The sequence below is a fragment of the Asterias amurensis genome, chromosome 9, assembly GCF_032118995.1.
Source record: "Asterias amurensis chromosome 9, ASM3211899v1".
Lineage (NCBI taxonomy): Eukaryota > Metazoa > Echinodermata > Asteroidea > Forcipulatida > Asteriidae > Asterias > Asterias amurensis.
In genome coordinates this window covers 8,664,171-8,689,395 of record NC_092656.1, presented here as the reverse complement: position 1 = coordinate 8,689,395, position 25,225 = coordinate 8,664,171, and the positions used below count along the sequence as shown (strand labels likewise).

General features: G+C 38.7%; 2 protein-coding genes across 2 annotated transcripts in view; both read left to right on the top strand.

Annotated features, from left to right (window-relative positions):
* LOC139941630 (nuclear cap-binding protein subunit 1-like) overlaps positions 1–14,969 on the top strand; it is a 29,563-nt gene extending 14,594 nt beyond the window's left edge. Inside the window, exons 8-20 of the mRNA XM_071938216.1 lie at positions 1,186–1,401; positions 2,264–2,361; positions 3,116–3,290; positions 4,313–4,440; positions 4,865–4,939; positions 5,288–5,403; positions 6,126–6,254; positions 6,898–6,997; positions 7,779–7,872; positions 8,142–8,360; positions 8,809–8,949; positions 9,570–9,683; positions 10,459–14,969. Coding sequence (XP_071794317.1) covers positions 1,186–1,401; positions 2,264–2,361; positions 3,116–3,290; positions 4,313–4,440; positions 4,865–4,939; positions 5,288–5,403; positions 6,126–6,254; positions 6,898–6,997; positions 7,779–7,872; positions 8,142–8,360; positions 8,809–8,949; positions 9,570–9,683; positions 10,459–10,572 — 1,719 coding nt within the window. The 3' untranslated portion in view covers positions 10,573–14,969. The remainder of the gene's footprint in view (positions 1–1,185; positions 1,402–2,263; positions 2,362–3,115; positions 3,291–4,312; positions 4,441–4,864; positions 4,940–5,287; positions 5,404–6,125; positions 6,255–6,897; positions 6,998–7,778; positions 7,873–8,141; positions 8,361–8,808; positions 8,950–9,569; positions 9,684–10,458) is intronic.
* Positions 14,970–19,923: 4,954 nt separating this feature from the next.
* The window catches only part of LOC139941442 (chondroitin sulfate proteoglycan 4-like), a 73,326-nt gene continuing 68,024 nt past the window's right edge, over positions 19,924–25,225 (top strand). Inside the window, exon 1 of the mRNA XM_071937935.1 lies at positions 19,924–20,170. Within this exon, the coding sequence (XP_071794036.1) occupies positions 20,020–20,170 (151 nt within the window). The 5' untranslated portion in view covers positions 19,924–20,019. The remainder of the gene's footprint in view (positions 20,171–25,225) is intronic.

Sequence of the window (25,225 nt, the reverse complement as noted above, 5' to 3'; positions counted from 1 at the left end):
GCAATCTACTGTTGTTACTTGAAACTGTGTATTCTTTTGGACAGTGATCATTGGAGCTTGTAATGGTGTTACTAATTAATGCAGCTCGCCAACAATTCTCCAGTCAAATGACAAGAATCTACTGTGGTGGTATATCATACTCAATAAATGAACACAACTCAATCCTGGAAAATTGCTGAATTAATTTTAGAGTCAAGGAATGAAGTGATAATGTAGCTCATTTTGCGAACAATAACTGTCTCTCGTAATTTTTTTTAATTATTATGTCATTTAGTTTATAACGTCATAATACAACCTTTGCCTAGCATCAAAAGCTCATTCTGAGTTCTTGTTTATCTCAGTTTCCCGGGTTCCCCGAAAATGTTACAATAGCGGCAAAACAAGTTTAAATAGTTGTTTTGTTCACTCCCTCAACAACATTCTGCCGTTCTTTTACTTTGAAAAATAAAACGTTCTAAACATAACAGGTTGTCCTTTTTACATCTACACTCCTTCAGATTCCAAGATTCAACACATAGCACTACAGAAAACGATCAATTAGCATTACTGCACTTAATCTCTGGAATAATCTCCCCATCATATTCATTCTATCACCTCCTTTGAATCATAGAAAAGGGCCCTGACAACTCACCTCTTCAATGTGTTTACAGCATTAATTACCTTGCTTGTGTGTTAATCTTAGGGTTAGATCGTTCAGTCAATTGTATAAAATAATTTTACATGTTACTTATTTGATACTTTGTAACGTGCCTAGAGATAACTTTATATTAGGCGCTAGGGTGCTGTGGCCGAGCGGATAAAAGCATTGAATTCAAGCTCTGGTGATTGTGTTCAGCAGAGTGTGAGTTTGAATCCCGGTCGTGACACTTGTGTCCCTGAGCAAGACATTTAACTATAATTGCTTCTCTTCACCCATGGTTTATGGGTACCTGTGACCGTGAGGGCAGAGATGGTTCTTGTGATTGATTTAGCCGAGTAGCGCATATTTGTTGCACAAGGCATGTATACGCCCCAGGGAGCTGAGATGGATTAAGGAATGATTTAGGACCCAGTGATCAGTGGGTAATAATATAAAGCGCTTTGGGACGCCCTTCGGATGTGAAAAAGAACTATATAAAAACTGAGTATTATTGTTATATTAATCAAGTATATTAATATTAATATTATTTTTCATGGCACTATCAGAGTATTGACTGCCTGTGGGCCCAGACGTGCAAACTCCGTCATGATGACTGGAACCACAAGAGCATCCTACGTCCTTACCTGTCCTTCGATAGCATCCTGTGCGAGGCTCTACAGCACACCTTGCCGCAGTTCACAGTCCCACCCCACAATGAGGAGTGTGTCTACCCTTTACCCAAGGTGATCTTCAGGATGTTTGATTACACAGACGCACCCGAGGTAAGAGTGGTAGTAAGAATTCTGTAGAGTACATGGGTAAACAACCTTTCAGAGCAAGTTGAGTGCGCACATTTGGGCAACTACTGAACAGCAATGTACATGCACAGTGACGCACTCACTCGAACAACTTGCCCATCGGTACCACGGTATTCAACACTTCATTGCCTTCCGCCTTTTCGCTACAGTGTCACTGGTTCCCCTATGCGTTTTGCACATGCTAGCATGGAACAGGCTATCGGGACCAAGGAAAAAACCATGGTCATGAGGCGAGTTTGAAATTATCAAAATAATTTTCTCGCATAAAATAGCTGAGATGTATGCACAAAACGAGTATGCATAGAGATACAACGTTTGTTGCTTGGAGCTTTTTTCGTGCGAGATACAACTTTTTTGCAACATCAGGACACAGTGTTTGTGCACTGACACTAAGATTAGTTTGAAACCTCTTTGGGGACAGTGTTGTATCTGAGAAGAACTGAGGCTGAGATAAAAGTAGAATCTCAACGTTCGAGACAGTGTTCTCTGCCTGTCTTCAAGGGGAAGCATTGTAAAGCTTCAAATCTTACCGAAGTCTGGTTTACACTTTAACCAAAAGCAAACAGGAGCAAATTTTGGGGATACAAACAGTCATAATGTGCTGTTTTCCGGTTGTCATGCAAGAAAGTTCGCTTTTGCAATCGGTATAAGTATAAACAAGTTGTTTTATTGATGATAATAATACCCTTGGTATCAAGTGTGCTTATGAGATGTCATTTACTATAGAAAATTTGCTCCAATTGGTCTAGTTTTTAATAAACACATTAAACCATCAATATGAAAACGGATTACGCTGAGGAGAAATGTTGGCCGTTCATCTTTGCAGGGCCCCACCATGCCAGGACATCATTCCATTGAGAGATACTTAGTCGAAGAGCAACTGAGCTGCATCATTTCTGCCTACGTCAAGGATCGCAAGGAGTGGTGAGTTTCCACATAACATTATTTCCTTTTCTTGAGGTCTTTAAACTTTTTGGGGGGTCAAGGAGAAGTTTCGTCTTAATAGATGAAACACCTACTTAACGTATTTCCACCATGTAAAGTTTCAAATCCTACTTAATTTCCAGTACAATTGTTGATATCTGTAGATCATTTGACATCACATGTGACATCACATGTTTTCAAAAGAACCACAGAGCCTTGACTTTTTGCAGGCATGATTTGTATGCATCACAATGGAAGAAAACATTAAATCTGATATTTCATGGAGATTGCACTGTCTAATTTGTATCGACTTTTGATATGAAGAAAGGGGGCACATCACAAAACTTCTACATGTACCGCCGTTTAATACTCTTAAATTTATGTAGAAATAATGACACGAAATAATTTCGTATGACCAGTGCAGTAATTGCCTACCAGAAAAGCTCTGAATGTACATAGCTCGGAATGTACATTGTCAATCTATTTCTAAACACAGGTTACATTGTCCATGTAGAGTAATGTTTGAATCTGGGCCCAATTTCATGGAAGTAAACAAAAAGTAGCTTAGCGCATTACGAAATAAGATTACCAGCCAAACTATCAGTTCCCACGAACAATTTGTGACTGTTATCCTTTTAATTCCTGCTAAGCAGACAATTAATTTCCGATAAGCGACTCTATGAAATTGGACCGAGAACAAGTAAGAACAAGTTTTCAAGACTTTAAAATCCTCACCTCATTTCTTCCATTCCAGCGCTGCCCAGTTAGTGAGTTATCACGGCAAGGCCAGAGTTCCTCTGAACTACATGATCGTAGAGGTGATGTTTGGTCAGCTCTTTAACCTGCCCCATCCCGTCAAGCAAGAAGCAGCCTACGCCAGTCTCCTGTTGGAGCTGTGTAAACTCCAGCCAAGCTCACTCCCACAAGTTGTATCCTTTAATAGTTTCTACCTTTGGTAACGTTTTCTATGGAACGGGAACCATGGCCAAGACAAGGGCAACTGAGGCCAAATAATAATAATAATAATAAAAGTGGCTTCTTACATATAGCGCTCATATCTGTCACTCAGTGACACTCAAGAAGCTTCAGCATTCAGTATTTTCCTGCAAGGTATGTGGGACTACGTTTGAATTATGAGATCTACTCCTTTTTACATGTACATAACACCATGTTTACAAGGTGCTGTGGCGCAATATGCAGGCATTCAAAGAAACCCCTTCTCTTTTCGACAAGTGCAATGTTTTTTTTTCTTGTTCGTGTGTTACATAACACGAGGGACCCATGGCTTAACGTCCCATCAGAGGATACCAGCATCATGGTTAAGTTGTCTTTCTAAAGGACATGCGTGTCATGATCGGGACTCAAACCCACACTCTGCTGTTCAGAGCCTCCATAGCCTTAGTGTTATTCCAGGCCTGGTGCTGTACATTGTACCCAAAGTAGATGGTTTTAAAATGATAACACAACTTAAAGCCATTGGACACTTTCGGTACAGAATTTTTTTTTTTTATTTACAGATTTACAAATAACTTACAGGGTTTACAGAAGGTAATGGTGAAAGATTTCTCTTGAAATATTATTCCATGAAATGCTTTACTTTTTGAGAAAACATGAAAACAATATCAATTCTCGATATCGAGAATTACAGATTTTTTTAAAACACATATCATGACACGGCGAAATGTGCAGAAAAAATGGTGGGTTTTCCCGTTATTTTCTCCCGACTCCGATGACCAATTGAGCCTAAATTTTCACAGGTTTGTTATTTTATATAGAAGTTGTGATACACGAAGTGTGGGCCTTGGACAATTGTTTACCAAAAGTGTCCAATAGCTGTAAAGGGAAGGTAGATTATTTGGTCATTCTTCTAAAAATTAATACAAATAAAAAGTTTTGGGTATGATATCAAGTCCACGTTATGAATCTTAATCTTAACGCAATGCCACCACAGCTAGCACAAGCCACTGAGCTCCTGTACGAGAGACTGGATAATATGAACCTCAACTGCATCGATCGCTTTGTCAATTGGTTCTCTCATCATCTCAGCAATTTCCAATTCCGCTGGAGCTGGGACGAATGGTGAGTATGATATGTTTTTATCCTTCCACCGATGTGCATTAAGCACTCTATGCTCAGTACTTTTCCAGAGCTCTTTGAAAAGAATTTACAGCCAAATCACTTGGGTGGGATTCGAACCAACGACCTTTGTGAGAAAGTTATAGTCCACATTGTATCCAATCCTGCAGTTTTATATTTCTGCCATGCTGGAGTGCTATGCACATTTAGGATGTACACATAGTGCCATCTAGCATTGCGTTTCATAGCGCATACTCTCGCAGTTACAGCACTCTGAGTGTGTGATGTGCACTTTTTAACATTCCACGTGTCAAGCGATAAATAGTTTCATCATTTTAGAAGGATCTATATTTTGTGTAGCTAATTTTAACAAGGCAATGCGTTTGAAACTTCAATGGTTGATTTTGTTTGTTTGCTTTGTTTTCAGGGCCGACTGTGTGAGCGTGGACCCAGAGATGCCCAGACCAAAGTTTGTCCGTGAAGTCTTGGTGAAATGCATGAGGTACATACGTGTGGATTAGGGGTGAAAATCTTTAATGTGTAAATCCATTTCAATAGCATATTTTACTTATATTTGTTTGTTGCAGACGGGGTCTAGTTGTTACACATCTTTTGATGACAGTTTTTACCTTATGTAGTTCCTTGAGTTCCTTGACAACCCTTGTTAAGTTTTTATTCATATGTATAACAGGCCTGGATATTCACGGAGGCCGCAGCCTTCGTTGCCCTGTTCTTGGCCTTGGTGCCCCTTCAAAAGTTTCCCATAGACTTTAAGATTTTCCAGTGGAAGTGCCCTTTCCAAAACAACTAAAATAAAATAAATGTTTTCTTTCTTCTCCTCCCTGTTCAGACTGTCTTACCATCAGCGTATTGTGGAGAGCATTCCAAATGCATGCACGGAGGCGTTTGAATCCCTGCTCCCTAAACCGCCTGTACCTGTCTATAAATACAATGAGGAAGGAGCAGGTAGGTCAGAATCTCACTCAGCTTTTGTAGTAGGAATGATTGCTTAGAGCATGTCTTGAACATTAGTACTTATCAAAGACCAGGATTCACACTTGGTTTGGGGATTAGGTTGGCTCAGTGGTATCTTTCCCTGCCTTTGCTTCTGTATAGATCTAAGTTCAAATCCCACTATCAAGACTTGCATGTGGGTTGGATGTTCACTCCTTACTGCTTGTGTGCATTTTTTCCCATTTGGGGTTTTTCCATCCACATCTTTCAATTCTGTTATTTGTGCTAATTGTGCTGTTGGGTTTGTCAAAAAGTTATAATGTGACCCAGCGTATACAAGAATGAATAAACCTGTGAAAGTTCAATCGCTCATCAGAGTCACATTTTCACTGTCTTTTTTTAAGTGTCGAGATCTTGCAAGATCTTACTAATTGTTTACTCATTTCGTTACTAATTGTTTACTCATTTCGTAAAAACTATACAATTTCAAGTAACAATATTTCAAGGGAAAATGTGTGTAAATCTGTGAACATTATTGCCACTCTTACCAATGTTGTACAGAACACACTTTTAAACAATTGAAAGCCTTTAGTGGCTTGTACCAACATACCCATAGCAGCCACAACAAATATCTGGTCATGTACAAATTTTGACCTTCAAGGCCAGAAGTTTTTTAGATCCCCCTCAAATTTTGTTAACAAAGTTTGACCCATATTCGATTGTTTTCCCTGTAGGATCTTTACCAGGCACCATGATTGCACACAAACTGATGGACACCATCAAGGCGAGAGCAACAACCACTGAAGTCCTTGCTGTGCTGGATGATGTGCCAAACCCAACCCAGGCAGCTGATAGTATGGAAGGTACAGCCGGGAGCAAATATTACATAAAAGACCCTTCCCATGAAATATGCTAATTACATTCACACATGCATAGACCTTTTCGCAAATACTGGGGCGCGCGCGTAAAGCTTGGAATTAGGTGCATTTTGGTCTAGCTGGTATCCAAATTTGATCCATATCTGTCTCACAATGCACCTCATTCAACAGTCTGCGCTTGCGCATTGGTATTTGCGATAAGGTCTATACAGACCCTATTGGTTGGCAAACGCTATGAAAGTGTAAACTCAGCAGACGCACAATGGCTGCTGCGTCAAGCTGCCATAAGCCACATACAAAACAGTGCCATGTTCCCTCATTTTGCCAACCAACATGTTAGTGCATTTACCTTTCATGGGAAAGTTCTATTGCATTCATCAGTTTCCCAATTGTTTTAGAAGAGAAAATTTGAATTTCAAGTTATAAACCACAAGAGAAACTGACTGGGTCAATTTTAAATAATTTGGGTTGAACAAGGAAAAATAGACTAGAGTCAAGTTAACCCCTACTCTTTCTCTAATTATTACTGCAGTTTTCCATGACTGATAATTTACTAGCTTTGTACAAGTACAATCTTTTCCTGTGAGTATTTAGTTTATTTCATTTTTGTATATTTGTTTTTCCGCAGATGAGTCAACGTTCAATCCCCTCAAGATTGATATCTTTGTTCAGACACTTCTCTTTCTGGGCCAGAAATCCTTCAGCCATTCCTTCAGTGCTCTCGCAAAGTAAGTCATCATTCCTAATGGGGTTTATATCCCTTTGTAGGAGCTTGCCAAGTTCCCGGGTTGGGAAGATCATCTAAACAAACAAGCAAACGTACAAACCATGTAGTGAGCAACATTATAAAGCCCCTTTCACACAAGAGCAATTTATTTAGCAAAGTTCCCTTGCTAAATTGTAGGATGGATGTACAATTTTTTTTGTGACAGTAAAACCATTTTTTTTACTGTCCAAGTTCTCTTGCAAAATCTTGTCAAACATTGCTACTTTTTACAACCATACTGAAATAGACCGATCCAGTAGGCTCCGCCAACAACGCACGTGTGAGCAAGAACACGTGGGGCTCTCCAATGCCTTTCCGCACAACTCTGCCGCGCGCGCCAAGCTACGCGCACGCATGTCGGACCTTAGTGTCAGACCTTGGTTGCATAGTGATTGGTCAATACGCAATGGGGCGGAGCTTAATGGATCGGTCTGTTAAGCAAGGGACCCCAGTTAAAATGCTGTTGTGTGATTAACACCTAAGCTGACTCCCAAAATGGTGAGCCCAGCAGCAATAACCACATGTGACATTGTGCAAGAAGTCAATATAATCTTGCTCTGATTTTCAGCGCAGCAGTCATGCAACTACTCAAGAGTGTCAATGGTTTCCTTATTGTCATTTTTCTCTCTCTAAATTTGTGCCACAGAAAACTTGATTTTTTTATTTTATATTACCTAGTTTAACAGCCTTGATTTTGTAATGGGTTATAACCCAGTAATTTTGTTGCTGTTTTTCTTTGATAGGTTTCATCCTGTGTTCAAAATCCTTGCGGACTCAGAAGAGAGCCAGATCTACGTTCTTGAGATGGTACGAGAGCTGTGGGTCAACCACCAACAGGTATAGAGCAAGTGATGATCGGTGTACAATTCAAACAATGATTTATCAAGGATTTATTATGATTTGTTCATGTTCGGTCTTTAGCTTACCGGCCCAACAATAAAGCACAGGCCTGTGGTCAAGTGTACAATTCAAGCCCTGAAAATTTATCTCCAGTCCAAGAGGATACCGCTACCTAATTTTCAGGATTTTGTTTCCATTTTTGTACAATTACACCGCTAGTGAAGGGCTTCATGTACTTGACCTTGCTTTACCTTCTCCTTTCTCAGATGATTGGTGTCCTGATCGATAAGATGCTGCGGACCCAGATTGTCAGCTGCCCTGCAGTCATCAACTGGCTTTTCTCTGGCTCCATGAGCAAGGAGTTCACCAAGTATTACGTCTGGGAGATAATCCACGCCACCTTGAGAAAGATGAGCAAGCACGTTGGGAAGATCGAGACTGAACTGCAGGAGGCAAGGGACAAATCTAACAAGAAGAAGCGTGTGGTGAGTGGTCAGGATAAGCCTTTAAAGGCACTTGATACCTTTAGTAGTTGTCAAAGACCAGTATTCTCACTTGGTGTATCACAACATATGCATAAAGTAACAAATCTGTGAAAAAATTTGGCTCAATCGTTCACTGAATTTCAAAGATAATAATGAAAGAAAAACACCCTTTTTGCTTTTAGATGCATAATAAAAGACTCCAGCTGAAATCTTTTATTAATTGATTGAGAGATTACCTCTTTTTCAAAAACTGTGTTACTCTAGAGGGAGTCGTTTCTCAAAATGCTTTCACCAGCTCTCCATTGCTCGTTTCCAAGTACTTTTTATGCTAACAATTATTTTGAGTAATTACCAATTGTGTACTGTACAGTGCCTTTAAATCACCCCAAATATACATTGGTACCTCACCATGCAATGCCATAAATCTCATAATTATTTGTATGACCAGGACATGGAGAGTGAAGAGGAAGAAGATGAGGAGGACAGTGACGAGGATCTGGGTGACATCGAGGCTGAGATTGAGAGATTACAGGAGTCATTGGAGACTGCACAGAGCGAGCAGAAGAACCTGTTCCTCATCATATTCCAGGTACAGTAAGAATTTGATTTTACAAAGAGCTAACACTCGATGGTGCCATGGTGCTGTTGTGAACAGTCTGTTTGTAAACAAATTTTATGTGCTCCACACCAGTAAGATTTTATTTTTGAGTAAGGTATGAACATTTATTGAGTATAATATATCACAGTTGACATTGGCGTAGCAGTATCTTTTCACACCTTCTACCTCAGGGACCTCGGTTCGGATCACACTGGGGAAAGTATAGACCTTTCCACTCTTGCAAAAAACAAACCGCGCTGATTGGCATGGATGGCCGAATGTTCACTTGTTGGCAAGCTTTAATTACATAAAATATCTCACGTGATAGGTTGCTTTGTGTCCAAGAAAGTCAACACTATTTTTGAATAGTTGTGTGACATTATTACAAACTGTGGCCACTAGTTTTTGTTCTGCATTGATGGCTTTCCATAGTTTCCAACCTTGTTTGGCAAAAACTAAGGCTTTGACCTTGTGGTACAAAAGTCTATGTGGCTTGGGTTTCAGCCCCCCCCCCCCCCCCGACTGCATTGGTTTTCCCTGGATCACTGGGGGTTTTTCTTCCACATCTAAAACTTTTCTTGAACACTATGATGTAATCTTCCCTCCTGCAGAGGTTCATCATGATCTTGACGGAGCACATAGCAACGAGTGAGAATCGTGGGGTGGCATTCCGTACTCCTTGGTACAACTACTGTATCCAGAGACTGCAACAAATATTCCTCATGGTAAGTTTCCCCTCAATTGTCAATCAATTAAGACACTGGACACTATTGGTAATTGTCAAAGACCAGTCTTCGCACTTTGTGTATCTCAACATATGCATAAAATAACAAACCTGTGAAAATTTGGGCTGGATTGGTCGTCGGAGTTGCGAATTAATATGAAAGAAAAAACACCCTTGTCACACAAAGTTATGTGCTTTCAGATGCTTGATTTCAAGACCTTAAATTCTAAATCTGAGGTCTCGAAATCAAATTCGTGGAAAATTCCTTCTTTCTCGAAAACTACGCCACTTCAGAGGGAGCCGTTTCTCACAATGTTTTATACTATCAACAGTTCCCCATTACTCGTTACCAAGTAAGGTTTTATGCTCATAATTATTTTGAGTAATTACCAATAGTGCCCACTACCTTTAAACCTCCTACTGACTGACCATCAGGTGGGTAAGACACACCCTACAAGCCACTTTCCAGTGTTGTTTACATCCCTGTGTAATGTTACACAAACTATTTTGAAAATTTAGTAAGGAAGTGTGTGGGTTTTTAAATTTTGTTTTTAATTTCATTTTATTTTATTCAGCGTACCAACAGCGCTAGCGCCAATAACAGAATGGATAAAAATATTCAGCATTATAAAACAGTAAAATGTAATAATTAATTATAGGAGATAAACAAACATAAAAACATGCACAAGGCAAGAGGGTAAAGCTTAAAATAAATGTGTTGAGACAGCGTAAGAGCGTTAGTTATTCTATAACTTATGTATTTGTATTTATTACAGCATTACAACCAAGTGCGGTCTTACAGGAGCACCCTGGAGGGTCTACTCTTCACTGGAGACACAGATCCAAACATCTTAAATGTGTTTCAACAATTCTGCTCTCTCAGTTCATGATGTACTCTGCAGACACTACACACACCTGTATAAGGTCCCCATCAATCAAGTAAAGGTCAAGTCACACTGCAGCGATAACGAAAACGATAACAATAACGACCCAAAGAGAACGCATTCTATTGGTTGAATTGTTCCACGCAGAATACGCCCACGCTCATTCAACCAACCGAGGGCGTTCATTATTAACATTCTAGTGTGTTCTCGTTATCGAGGCTTGTGTGATGGGGCCTTAAATCTCAGAAAGGTTCCTGTATCCTGCCACCATTTTTCTCTCTCTCTCTCTCTCTCTCTATTCATGTGTCTTCACTTCACTGCTTATGTTACACTTAGTTACCTGTTCATGTTTGATGTGTTGTCATTTAGCCTTCAAGAAAGGCTCTGCTAGGGTCGAAACGTCAGGCCATTAACTATTTTTTTGAATAAAATAGTATCTAATTTACTCAAATGAGATATTCCTTTTTGTACAAATGAACGAAAAAGTGGTGGCAGGATATTGAAATTTTTCCTAAATCTCCATCAGGTATCTGAAACCGCTTTCCCTCTAGACGGATTAACCCAGGAAATTCCCAGGTTGACATTTTCTAACCCTGGCTAACTGGGAAAGTTCACCATTGGCTTGGGAGTAGGGTTAAGCAAAAGATCTCTTGGGTTGGGTTAATTTAACCCAGGAAAAAAAATTGCCTCAGATGACAATGGGGCGGCTTAAATGTCCCAGAAACTTCTTAGGGTTTTGTGTCCCAGGAATTGGATTCGGTGGTGTGGAAAAGGCTCTGTTAGAACTTCTTATACCCAAGGCATCTCGTTTTTCACGTTGAACAAGCATAAAGTGATATTGAGTGGGCGAGATGGAAACTGGAATTTTGTCAGGGGTAAGTGTAACGATGTTCTATCCTGCCAAATGCCTTTTTATTCAAGCGGGATTCAAAGTTTTCAGATGCCAATTGAGACTGATATATACTTCTGGACTTACCTTTTCAACCCTGTTCATGAGGCGATGTAATTTCACTGTAAGCCATGCCCGCTGAACATAAACTTTAAAGCTCTGGAATTTTCAATAGTGTTAGCAGAGACTCCAAAGCTCATTCAAAACTTAAAACTACATTCCTGTATGTCAGTGGGGCGCCAGAAGAAGCTAGAGCAATTCAACTTCTACCCACTTAAATGGCAACTTACAGTGAAAACAATCTGTACAACCAAGCTTGCATTTGTTGAGCTGGCAAAGCAAGCCGACAATGTTTTAAGCTAATCTTAAGCTTGCATCAGGTTGACCTTGCGTCAACAAAAAACAGTCGGCGACTGACTTTTCAGGATCACACTGTGCCTGAGCTAAGACCATCGGGAACTTTTCAGCCAACGATTATTAACGACCTGAGCGTAACTGGGATGATTTTAAGACGATCTGAAACAGTCGCTGCTCCAAAGAATTAACAGTCGCAAGAGTAGAACAATTTCAACTTGTACGCCGTGATCCCGACGGTCGGGAACCACTCGCAGGCGCACGATTTCTCAGCTGTTGTGACCTGAGCATTTTTTGTCTGCCTGTTGCTGACGGTTTGTTTTGCGGGTCGACCTGAGGCCGGCTTTAGTGTTTTTTAATCTACGAGGGTAGAGATTGTTGATGTGAATTATTAGCAACACGTGTGTCAGTTTATCTGCCTGTGCTGAGATGGTTTCAGGAGTACTTAAAGGCACTGTACATGTTTGGTTAATGTCAAAGACCAGTGTTCTTACTTGGTGTATCCCAACATAACCATAAAATAACAAGCCTGTGAAAATTTGGGCTCAATTGGTCATTGAAGTTGCGAGAAAATGATGAAAGAAAAAACACCCTTGTTGGACGAATTTGTGTGCTTTCAGCAGTCTTTTATTATTTTAATGAGAAATTACCTCTTTCTAAAAAACTACGTTACTTCAGAGAGAGCCATTTCTAACAATGTTTTATACTATCAACAGCTCTCCAATGCTCGTTACCAAGTCAGTTTTTAAGTTAATTTGTTGTGACTAATTACCAAACGTGTACCTTTCCTTTAAGGCCAATTGAACAGGATTAGTAAAAGTGTAAGGCGTTTTGATACAATGTTTAAAGTCATACATGGCCATCATACATGGCCAATATTATTATGGCCATATCATATGACATATAGAACTTGTTTGTTGAACTACATTTTCTACCTTCTACACATTTTGTATATTACTGAAAAACATACTTTTGTACACATTTTTGATGCTCTGTCAGATTATAAGTCAGATCAGTTTACAGAAAACTTTAAGACATGTATAGTTCATCTCCAGCTACTAGTAAGTTTGTGTTTACAAAGAATTGTCATTCATTTTCATAACAAATTTATTCTGAGCCATACAGTTCCTGATTACGGGTTGTTTCGCAAAAGGCAGATTCATCATATTCTATATCCCTCGTGCGATTATTAAATCTGTTAAAATCATTGCAAAATTTTCATAAAATGTGGTCTACTTGTAACAGAGTAGTCCAATTTTTGTATCTGCTTCTGATACAGTAAAGGCCAGTCCTTGCAAAATAAATTTGACAAAATTAATGTTTATTATTATTTTATCTTTTTGGTATTGTGCACGTACGTGAATCATGTATTCGAACCAACAGTGAAATGCCTGTATTTAGAATGTTTTTTTATCTGTTATACTTTATTACTTTATAAGTCAATGTTATGTTGGATTAATTTGTTAGAATTTCCAAAATTGGTTTGGAAACAACTTAGTAGTTCTGAAATGTATTGGGGCTACTGAGCCATTTGTGAGTTAGATTTGAGCGTGTCTCGCTCAATGACTTGTTTGATGATCGCTAGGTTTGTAGTCTCCAAACAAGAGACAGTTACTGTGTCACATGAATCAGGGTAGTGATTGTAAAAGAACCCAGAACACCTATCATGGAAGAGTAGGGGTTACTCACTGTGTTTCTAGCTCTTATAACAAGCACCCTTGTTAACAGGTTTCCTCAAGCTTACGAGCTACAGTGATTTTAGAGTTCACTTATGAGGCATCCTTGTTTCATTTACTAGAAAAATATAATAACAATAAGAGATAGTGAACACCCATACAAAATTTTGAATTCACAATTCTCCCATCTGCAGGTTGCTTTACAAAAGCGTACATTATGTGACAGCGCAACCAATCAAGTCAATGGACCAGACTCAAGTCAAAAGCTAAGGCTGTTGATGGCTATGGCTATTGCTATAGCTGGATTGCAGTGTCATCATTGCAATACCTCTAGCAACAGCCATAGATGTAGCTGTACCAATAGAGCGTATTGAATATGACATCACCGTTCAAATATCTGCCCTACAAAATGGCGTCTGTGTGCATGTGCTTGCGAGTGTGCGTGCATGTGCTGTAGAAATCAAACCAGGAATGCTGCGTGCTTCATTGATGTATGCGTTTGAACGCACATACTGTTTGCCCTACAAGATGGCGACTTTCATAGAAAAAAAGGGTTATTCAATACGGTCTATAGACCATGCAAGTCTTGGTGTATTCAAACAGTTTTAGGACTACTTTGGTCCCCAATACTTTTTGTTAACGCCTGGAAGCAACTAAGTTGCGCACTTAAACAGGTCCCAATGTTTGGATATGTACAAGACTTGCCGTGGTCTTTGCATTGGTGCCCTTTGAATGGTTCCAGTGCAAACGTAGACCTTGAAAGCCTAGGGTGCCTTAATAATGATAAGGGATTAGTGTTGTAATAGCGGAGATTAAGCAAAGGGTTAATGTTAAGGCTGCAAAAATGAAGAGGTATGACGACAGGGGTCGCTTTTTAAGTTACATGGATGTCACAGTGGGGCTCAGTCTTAAAGGCAGTGTACACTATTGGTAATTACTCAAAATAATTATTAGCATAAAACCTTTCTTGGTGACGAGTAATGCGGAGAGGTTGATGGTATAAAACATTGTGAGAAACGGCTCCCTCTGAAGTGCCATAGTTTTCGAGAAAGAAGTAATTTTCCACGAATTTGATTTCGAGACCTCAGATTTAGAACTTGAGGTCTCGAAATCAATCATCTAAACGCACACAACTTCGTGTGACAAGGGTGTTTTCTTCTTTTATTATTATCTCGCAACTTTGATGACCGATTGAGCTCAAATTTTCAAAGGTTAGTTATTTTATGCATATGTATTGATACACCAACTGTGAAGGCTCGTCTTTGACAATTACCAATAGTGTCCACTGCCTTTAATTTTGCCTCATTTTTTTATGTTTTAATTTTATTTAAAAATTGACATGTTTATTTCTCAATAAAAAACTGCCTTGCCCTGACATCATCCCTAAACTAGCTCCGAACAAGGGAATAATATAGAATGTAGGATTTTGTGTAGAGTTGTACATGACTACATTAAAATGAGGGGATAACATGCCTCTTTATGTTCTTGAGATTAAAATTTCTCGTCTGTTTTGTGCTATGAAAAAAAATAATCGTGTTTTATTAGCTATTTACTTGTGTGCATGTGCACATGGAAAGAGCAGTCATTTGTTTGTTTGTCCGGCAAACTATGTCTGTCTCTTTGTTTGTTGTGGAGTCACTAGTATTTGTTTGCATGCTCGGAAAATTAAAGTGGTTGTAGGCCTACTTTTATCGAAATTGACCGAAAAAAAACTGTATTAGCCCAGCCTCGCCGAAAAAAAAAACTACAATGAAAACGAGCTTGGTTATAAATGAATATACCATTTCCAATATCATTTCCAATATCATTTCCAATTTCTCAGAATCGGCTGATGGGAAATATATTTGTTTTTAACCCCTCGGCAAATACAATTAATAGGCATAAATAATGAAAACGTGGTGGCTGATTCGACGACTAACATCGAGTGGTACACCGGTGGAAAAATGGGCACAGCTTGGGCATTACCCTACCGGTGTTTCGAGTATACATGTACATCTTGAAAAACAATATGCGGGAAAAGAGCGGGAATTTCGTTTGTCATTGAACATGACATGGCGTGATACTTTCTATTTTGGGAAGCCTCTTCCCCGCGAATTACCATAACCATATAAGGGCATTTCTTGTGTCAGTATACAGATGAGCCAAATGATTATCCAATCAAAACGAATTGCAAGCCCTTGACCGGTGGCGTGACCTACATGTTGTTTTCTTTGCACTGCCTCCTTAATTACTGGCATTAAAAAACGGACACTGCGTAGTAAAACAAAATAGTCCTCAAAGTATCTTTTCATTTATCACATGAAACATGTTCAGTAGGTAAATAATTAAGTAGAGCGTTTGAATTTTTTTTTATAACTTAAAATAACAACTTTTTCTCCGACATTTAGGTTAAATTTCGTCGTTCTAACTTATAAAACGAGCCGACTTGAAGAGCGGAGCAATACGTAAACAAAGTTTTGTAAACAGCTTCAGCTTCACCAAGGCCTGCACTTTTGTAATATTTCGTGTTGCCGACGCCATTGTCTTCAATTTGAGCAGAACAAAACTTCTCTTGAAACTTTTGTTACCCGTTTACACATAGGCCTACACATTGTTCTTTTCGTCCAGTTTGTCGAAACAGTTTGACCAATGTTCACCCAAATAAAGGTAAGAACTAGAATTAGTTATCAATTCAACTTGTGTCTTTTTCAAGAGGTTACGAACAGTAGATGACAAGTTTTGTGTCAAGTCGTATTGTTGAACTTGTTAGTAACAAGATTTGAACGTTGTTCATGGTTAGAACATGGGCCTAAAGCATTTCCATGTGTTCTTTAAAAAACATTATGCTTCCCACTTTAGCCTACATTTAAAACGGCATTTGTCAACAACAATAATTAAGTCGCCAAGTAATAAAGCACCGTTAATTTGGACATTACGTGTACGCTAAATGCAAAGTTGTTCAGCACAATGTCTTTTATAAGTTTTAGCAAACAAGATGGTGGTAGCACAAAGCGGTTAAAAAACATGTGTATATAATATGAGCGTTTTTATAGCGACAGCTCGGATATGGTTTCACCCGAATGTTCAGACATTCCTCCCGGTGCTATGTCGACGTGTCATGCCTTTTTAAATCGTCTCACAGCCTTGTACAACAAAATAACTCACCTCACTGACGGAATGATAATTTCCAAGGGTTCAAGTTGAAGTGTTTACATCTTTGAAGATCATCCCATTATATGCCAGTCAGGATCACTAATTAATTATAGCCTATACCCCTCTCCTGCTAGTTGTTGTCTAGTGTCTAGACACGTTTCGTTGTTGTGGTACTCTGTTATATAATCTCGCTAGTCCTATAGTCTAGTTTTAAAAAATATCGACAAACTATAATAACTATTATACATTTTGAAATTTGACAGGCCTAACTAAACATAAACAGTAGACAGATTAGAGGATCTCAACACAAATTTCAATACCTTTTGTAAACTGCTGACCAACCAAAGGGAATTATGGTATAAATGCCAAAAGTAGGCATGCAGTGAACACTATTGGTAATTAACCAAAATAATTATTAGCATAAAACCTTACTTGGTAACGAGTATGGGGAGCGGTTGATGGTACTTTAAAACATTGTGAGAAACGGCTCCCTCTGAATAGTTTTCAAGAAAGGAGTAATATTCCACGAATTTGATTTCGAGACCTCAAAATTAGATTTCAAAATTAGATTTTGAGGTCTCCTTCTTACATAATTCAGTGTTTCCTTGGTACCATATTTCTTTGTTTTCTGTTATTCTTTTCTGGTAAATCTGAGCTGCAGTGAACCATTTGATTATCCCATCAGAGTTCTTCTTTTAAGATCATTCAGTCTGATCCAAATTTCATTCTGTTCATTGACCATGTCAATGTCTGCTGGGCTATTGTTCACATTTGCTCCTTATATAAAAAGAAATATAAAAAAAATTAAAAAAGGTCTCGAAATCAAGCACCTGAAAGCACACAACTTTGTGTATTTTTTTCTTTCATTATATCTCGCAACTTTGACGACCAATATTGAGCTCAAATTTTTTAACAGGTTTATTATGCATAAATGTTGAGATACACCAAGTGTTGACAATTACCAACATGGTCCAGTGTCTTTTATACTGCCCTGGCTTTAGACCTGTTTAGATCACAGAGTCTTTCTAATTCTCGGGGCTGTAGGTGAAAACACAACATAATTATTCCCTAAGAAGTAGGCCTATAAGGCCTTGCCAAGTGGAAAGAAAGAAGAGAGGGAGGGGGTGGGGACATATTTATAAAAGATGAACTCTTTGGTGAAAGAAAGAAGCACTGGTTTCCCCTCTTCCAAGAGTAGACCTGTTCCAAGAGTACCTTTTGTTAGAACTGTAGAGGACATACTGACGAGACGACGACTGTTGCATGCATCTGTGTCCGCGGTTCGGATAAAGGTCGAGAGATACGAGTATCCAGAAGCGACCGAAATATCTAAACTGGGAACAGATCATGAATGGGTGGTTCGACACGCATCTTACGACAAGAGGACATCATTTAGTTTGCACTAATGACGTAGGGAATGACTGACGAACACAAAATCATGTCATGGTTTAGATCAAGATCAACATCACGACCCTCTGACGCCACAAGCTCATCACAAGATTGAGACGTTTCATGCGAATATCGGTGTAGTTGGCGATTGAGATCGATACCATGATAGGGAAATAATCATAATTTTGATATCTAAAAAACTAGATTTAAAAATTATCATTAAATGCAGATAGGTAGATCTATGTCGGATAACTATGTTTAGTCTTCTCTTTTTTCCCAAAAAGCTATGGGCCGGTGCTTGATTCTATCGTAGCAGCAAAAGTATTTGAACATATTGAAATTTATATAAAACATTATTTATAACTTGTTGCCAAAGTTTTATTCATGCCGTCGCTTTGGAATTATTTGCACTAATGACGTAGGGAATGACTGACGAAAACGATCTCATGTCATGGTTTAGATCGAGATCAACATCACGACCCTCTGACGCCACAAGCTCATCACAAGATTGAGACGCTTCATGCGAATATCGGTGTAGTTGGCGATTGAGATCGATACCATGATGACAATAGGGAAATAATCATAATTTTGACATCTAAAAACCTAGATTTAAAATACATTGTCATTAAATGCAGATAGGTAGATCTATGTTGGATAATTATGTTTAGTCTACTTCCCCCCCCAAAAAAAAAAAAAAAAAAAAAGCTAGGGGCCGGTCCTTGATTCTATCGTAGCAGCAAAATTATTTGAACATATTGAAATTTATATAAAACATTATTTATATCTTGTTGCCAAAGTTTTATTAGATATCATGCCGTCGCTTTGGAATTATTTGCACTAATGACGTAGGGAATGACTGACGAAAACGATCTCATGTCATGGTTTAGATCGAGATCAACATCACGACCCTCTGACGCCACAAGCTCATCACAAGATTGAGACGCTTCATGCGAATATCGGTGTAGTTGGCGATTGAGATCGATACCATGATGACAATAGGGAAATAATCATAATTTTGACATCTAAAAACCTAGATTTAAAATATTGTCATTAAATGCAGATATTGTCATTAAATGCAGGTATAGTTATGTTTAGTCTTCTCTTTTTTTCCCCCAAAAAGCCATGGGCCGGTGCTTGATTCTCGATGATTCTATCGTAGCAGCAAAAGTATAATCCTAATGACTCTTACTTTTTGCTTCAACATATTGAAATTTATATATAACATTATGTATACCTTGTTGCCAAAGTTTTATAAAATATCATGCCGTCGCTTTGGAATTAAGACTTTTGTTTGTCTTAGAAACAAAATAATCATTCGCCTGGAAAAGAAAAAAAAAAAGACTACACGGTCCATCACACATCCTGATTTTTTAACAACAGAGGGCGTTTTTCTCTTTGCCAGATTTTCTCTAAAACTTTTGAGTGCACTAATGCACAGATAGTTGATGATTTTGTTTAAAGGCGTCTTGTAAAAATATAAGATTTGTATCATTCAAGAACTATTAAAAGTAATATCTAATCATTTTCTCGAGATTACTTACACAATCTTCTAATAGGTTTTTACAACATTTTGAACATCAGATTGGGAGTCTAGTTGAAAAAAAAAGAAAAAAAAGTTAAGGATCAGAAGCTCCTCAATAGCCAACATGCAAGTTTACTGATTTATGTCTCACTTCCTTTACCGTTATCTATGCGCCTGGGAAAATCGAAGTGAGTTCACTCATGATTTTCACATTTGGATCGCACAAAACCAAAACAAACAACAGGCGTTGTTCTGACATCACCTACAAGTTACCCATTACTGCTTTGCACCACGAACAACACGCACTGCGCGCAACGCATGTGTGTGGCATGCATGCATCCATCGCATGGCATAATGATTGTAAACTTTTACTACTCGATGTACACATCATTGTCAGCGCCGTGTGGATACTGCACATGTTGACATTCATCCTCTCACTCAGTCAGCCAAATCTTCAGTGAATTTACTGTCATGGGTAGATTCTTTAGGCTATGGCTTCTTCTTCACCCAAGGCCCTTACTGAGATAAAAATGGGTTCTCGACGTGGTGAGAGACGCTACGACGGGAGCAGCGTGTACTCGTCCGTAGTGGTGGTAGCGGCCGTGTTGCAGTTGATGCTGGGTACTTCCGGTGTTTTGGCAGGTAGGTGTTTTCACACGAAACTCGGTGTCTCTGTTCGTACTTGTTGCTGGGTGAGCGATGCGTTTACTCTCGCTGCTATGCTGTCGCATTATGCTATGTCAATTTATTGTTTTGTCAAGTTTGGTGTTTATACTTGTTTGTAAGAAGCTATAGCTGAACTTCACACTTTTCACTCTTTTTATGACCAAACAAAACAAAACATAATAATAAATTAGATTGTTATTTTGTTCGGTTACTCCAGTTTCAGTGGTATATTTTGTACTGAAGTTTTTTTAAACTTTGGACCATCATGACTCGATGAGTGAGAAAGTGATACGGGACATTAAGTTTCGGCGTTTCATGGTTTGGTTTTCTAGAGAAAGGACCCAAAATAAAGGGGTCCTATGTTGTTGTGGGAATTAATATCATGGAATAAGCATGAATATTAAAAAAGAGAGTATTATTTCCTTATCCAGTGTGGACTTTTTGTAGTTGTACTTGGTGTCATTTACAATTAATTTGTCTTAATTTTGGACAAGATACCATCTAAATTTTAGTCCTTTCTCAAGAAACAGAAAGTTTCTGAAAGATGTTTTTTTTGCCCCCGGTAATGACAGCCCTGTTTTCTTGATAATGTTTCGTACTTGATCTATTAATATTACATCAATGATTGACCAAGCTGAAGGAAGTAAACAACATTTTCTACAATAATGAAAATGTGATTTCATAATGAGTGCACCCATTCTGATGTGTGGGTGTGTGAATAAACATTTTGTCCTGATCTGTTGTTGCAGACTGACTATTTCTAGCGGAGACGCTAAACTACAGGGATGTTATATTATTGATGATTATTATAGTGTTCTTTCTATATATAACTACTGAGGTCTGCTATTTATCAGAATCTGTTCTGTCTTCATATTGTGGGCACCTCTCTAGATTGTTTACTGAGTACTCATTAAAAAGAGATAAAATTAGTCTCACGTGCGGGTCATAACATAATTAGAGACGATAACTTTGTGTAGAATGTCTTGTAATGTCAGTACTGTGTAATGTACGATTGGCATTTTATGTCTTCCAAAATTAAATCAGTCATTTATAATAGTTTATGATAATCAGACGCCTCATGGGAAATGCTTAAATGTCTGGAATACTGACAATTTTCATGAAAACGAATTCTTTGAAATGTCTCTTTTAGCCTATTTTTTTAAACTGTCAGACAACGCACTTCATAATATATGAAAATCATCATAAAATAAACCATAATAACAAGCAAGCATTGTTCTTTGTAAACACCCAATATTAAGCCATTACAAACATTTCTGTATTACTCCAAGGTTTATTTGTTGGCAGTTGGCACCCTTTTATTAAGAAATTGTCGAAAGTTTGTTTTAGTATTATTTTATCTGTAAACCTGTACTTGTAGTCTTGTACAGGCTAAAGATTTAACAAACTCTTGTGGTTCAGTTGTCAATGTGTTGGTTCAAAACCCAGTCATGACACTTGTGTCCTTAAGCAATACGCCTATGCTTACATGTACAACTGAATACTGTTCACCTAGGGGTGAATGAGGGTGCCTGTTATGGTTGGGGATGGTTCTTGAACTTGATTTAGTTTGATGTGCTTTGACCTACTTGGCATTATACAGGCTGCACATTCTCCCGGGAGCTTAGATGGTTAAGGAATAAAATTAAAGGCCTTGTGACTGTGGTGGTAACACACCCATGTAATTTTAATGTGCCATGAATGTCAACATCGATGGATACTGATGCTACATGTATTATTAATGTTTATGAAAATAACTCTTCCAAAGCAAATGATGGACCATCCCTTTAAATGATTCATGTTCAAGATCGATAACTGTTGGTTCTTGTAGTGCTCGTTATCCTGCTCCACCACTTTATGTCAGAGTGTACAGGTGTTTATAAATGGTTCTCAAGTACATACTGATCCAATGACGTAGCACCTTCCTATTGCTCTAAGGTATTATTGCTCTCAAATTTTCTGTAATTGTTCGGCTACCCTTGCACAGCGAGGCAGGGCTTAACAACCGAAGCTTTGTCCAGCTCTAAGACGGGGCCAAGAGAGAGAGTTACGGCATTTTGATTGCAATCGTCACTTAGTGAAAGTCATCAACCTGTAGTGACTCTCCACTCACCCATCATTCAGGAAACTTTCTGACATTTAAAGTGACGGTCAGAGCAGATTTGATCAATTTGTTATTCCAAAATGATACTGATGTAATTTTACTGAGCTTCTCAAATTTGCGTGCGTTCCAAGTTAACAGCACTTTGACATTCCCGTAAGCCGTAAGCTATAAGTGGATGGGTTGAGACTTTAGTGACAGACAAGGACAAGACTTGTCTGTTTTCTGATAACTCCTGCAAGGAGAAGTCGAAACTCTGAAATTAAAAAACGAAAAAATCTTGAGGGAAAAAAAAAAAAAACCACTCATCATTGTACAATAATGTATAAATGTCAAATTGCGTAAAATGTCATTTTGAAAGAAAAAAAAGTTTAAAGAACCTCTGAAAGTTGCCAATCATCTTTTTGAGTTCTTAAATTGTGAAATACTTGTGTATACACATGTAGGGTCTCTTTTTGATATAGTAGGTTTTTCGCTCCATATTGTGATTCGGCAGAGAGAGGGTGTAAAATTCAGAGTTCAAATTCAAAGTTCATTCACCACATCGTGAATCTTGTCAATTTGCTGAAAATCATCATGTTGTTTTCACCCCAAGAATGAATTAGTAGTCAGTGACATTCCTTGACATTTGAAAAGAAAACAGCCAATCTAATTATGTCTTACTTGAAGTGCACGCTCACGCGTGCATATTGTTTTGTTGTGAGCGGTAATGTGAGCGGAAATAGTGGGCAGCAATTTGCAAAATGAGGAACATTTATCTAAAAGCCTGGTGGTGATTCTCTCGCTAATTATCTGTCATCTTAGAATCAGAAGTTATAAAACTTCCTGACATTTTAGGTGAATATGTGATTAAAGTCTTCGCTGAAGTCTTAATCAAGTATTCAGATATTGATGAAGGAACCCATAACAAAAATAATGAAAAAAATATTACAGAGACTTTCTCAATCGGAAATTGATGGCTTGTCACAAGGCGTGTTGTGCTTCACTCGCAGGTGATTAGAGTTCACATTCGTGGGGGAAATATTACTCAGTCTTTGGATTGACTTAATCTTAGATGACAGTAAATGTTCAGCCAGATCGTAGCGCTCCTTATCGGGGATGTAGCAGATTGTCAGAATGAAAATTTGAAAGTTTACTAGCAGTAATGATTTAAAAATTCTTTCTTGAACATGTACATGTGTGCAAGTTTGTGCATTGATTATTATTCAATAAGCTTCAAAATGTGTGTCTACCTTTTGTACCCCTTGTACTTTAAATTAATGATTAACAAATTCAAATGTGTATTATGGGTACAACATTTAATTTTTATTTTTATTATCATGACAATTAACCTTGTGTAGAAAATTATCGGCTGAAAATGTGATTTTAATGTGCAAAGAGGAGGTAACTTTATGGCAATGTTACAATTTGATGTTTGGTTGCAGAGCAGAGGTCCACACTCTTCCTTCACGAGTGTCAGGTCAGGGGTCAAGGTTTGCAGACCAAACTTCATGGAGCTGCTCTACATGTATAAGCAGTTGCTGTGACACATACCAGTAAATGGTGATAATGTGTGATTTTGGTATTTCGTTTTCTGTGTAGCAGATTAAATTTTTGCTGACATTTTGTGGGTGGATCCTTTGAGGTTCACCTATGAAGGAAGGACACCTTAATCCACTGGGTGAAAAGATCATTCAGTGGTCGTAACAACAGAGCAAGTGACCAAATTGCCCAGGGCGTCTTGTGCAGCATGCAGTGCACACTACTGACAGTAAAGCTCAATGGCTACCTACTAGCTGATGAAGGGGGAAAATATTTATTGTGATTTGGATTTAGGGGGGATCATTTTCGTGATGAAGGAAGAGTCTGGATGGAGCGGTAGAAAACTCCTAGCTGTGGTAATTTGTTGACATAATTTGTGATTGTGCCCCCTCTTGTCACATTGATCTTGCTGTGGGAGCTTTAGGAGCTCTGAAGATTAGCAGGCAGAAAATAAATGGGATGGAGGAGGGAAAGGGTTGTGTGAGAAATTAAAAGAACAAAATACACATGTATACACTGCACGTGAATCTACTAAGATGTGCAATGAATTTTGCATTGAAAGTAATTCATCATCTAAGTTTAAAAGGCAAGGAAGTTTTCCATGTGAAGACAGTTGGTCTTGCTGATCACTTTAAATTTATATGAAGAATTGCTGGCTTCGTTACTTGAGGTGCTCAAATTTACTCCCTAGTGTGACTGCAAAAATGTTAAAGAAAAGTGCACTGGTTGAACGAACAATAGCGCTAGCACGTACCGGATTGAACCATGACACTTGTGCGGGAAACGGTGCCCCTCCAACACAAATATGAATAAAGCTACGATTCCTTCGGGATCCGTGTCAGAAAAGGAATGCAGACATTTCTTATTTCCATGTTCGTGTTTGCGAAGAAGCATCTGTGGAAACGCTGTCCCCGACAAACAAACAAAGATCAGACCTGCTAGAACGTGCCAAATCTGGAGTGCTCCGACGGCATGGCCCATGAGCAGAATCCTAATGAGTGAGCTTCCCGGGCACTGATTCCTGTCGCCGTCGTCGTTTGAAATTACCCCTCCAAGTCTCGCCAGCTGCCGCAGGATTTGTCCTGTAAGGAGTCTGATTCTTGTTTATGATTAAGCTATCACTTGGCTCTCCCGTTGCAAGCTAGTGTGTGTGCTACCCCATTGATTTCCAAGATCAGGAGGCGTTGGGCATTTCAGACACGACGATAATCAAGGGCTCCCTTGTAGGATGGTGCTCTGCTGAACATGATTTGAGTTTATCACATTAGCCAATTAAAGACGAGAATTGAGAAGGGGGTGGCGGGTAGCTGTCGGAAGGGCCCGGGTTGCTGAAGTTCAACGGTCTTCATTGATTGTTGAGGATTGCTTAGACTAAAGGACCTGCAGCTACATACAGTAGGAGTCTTGGACAA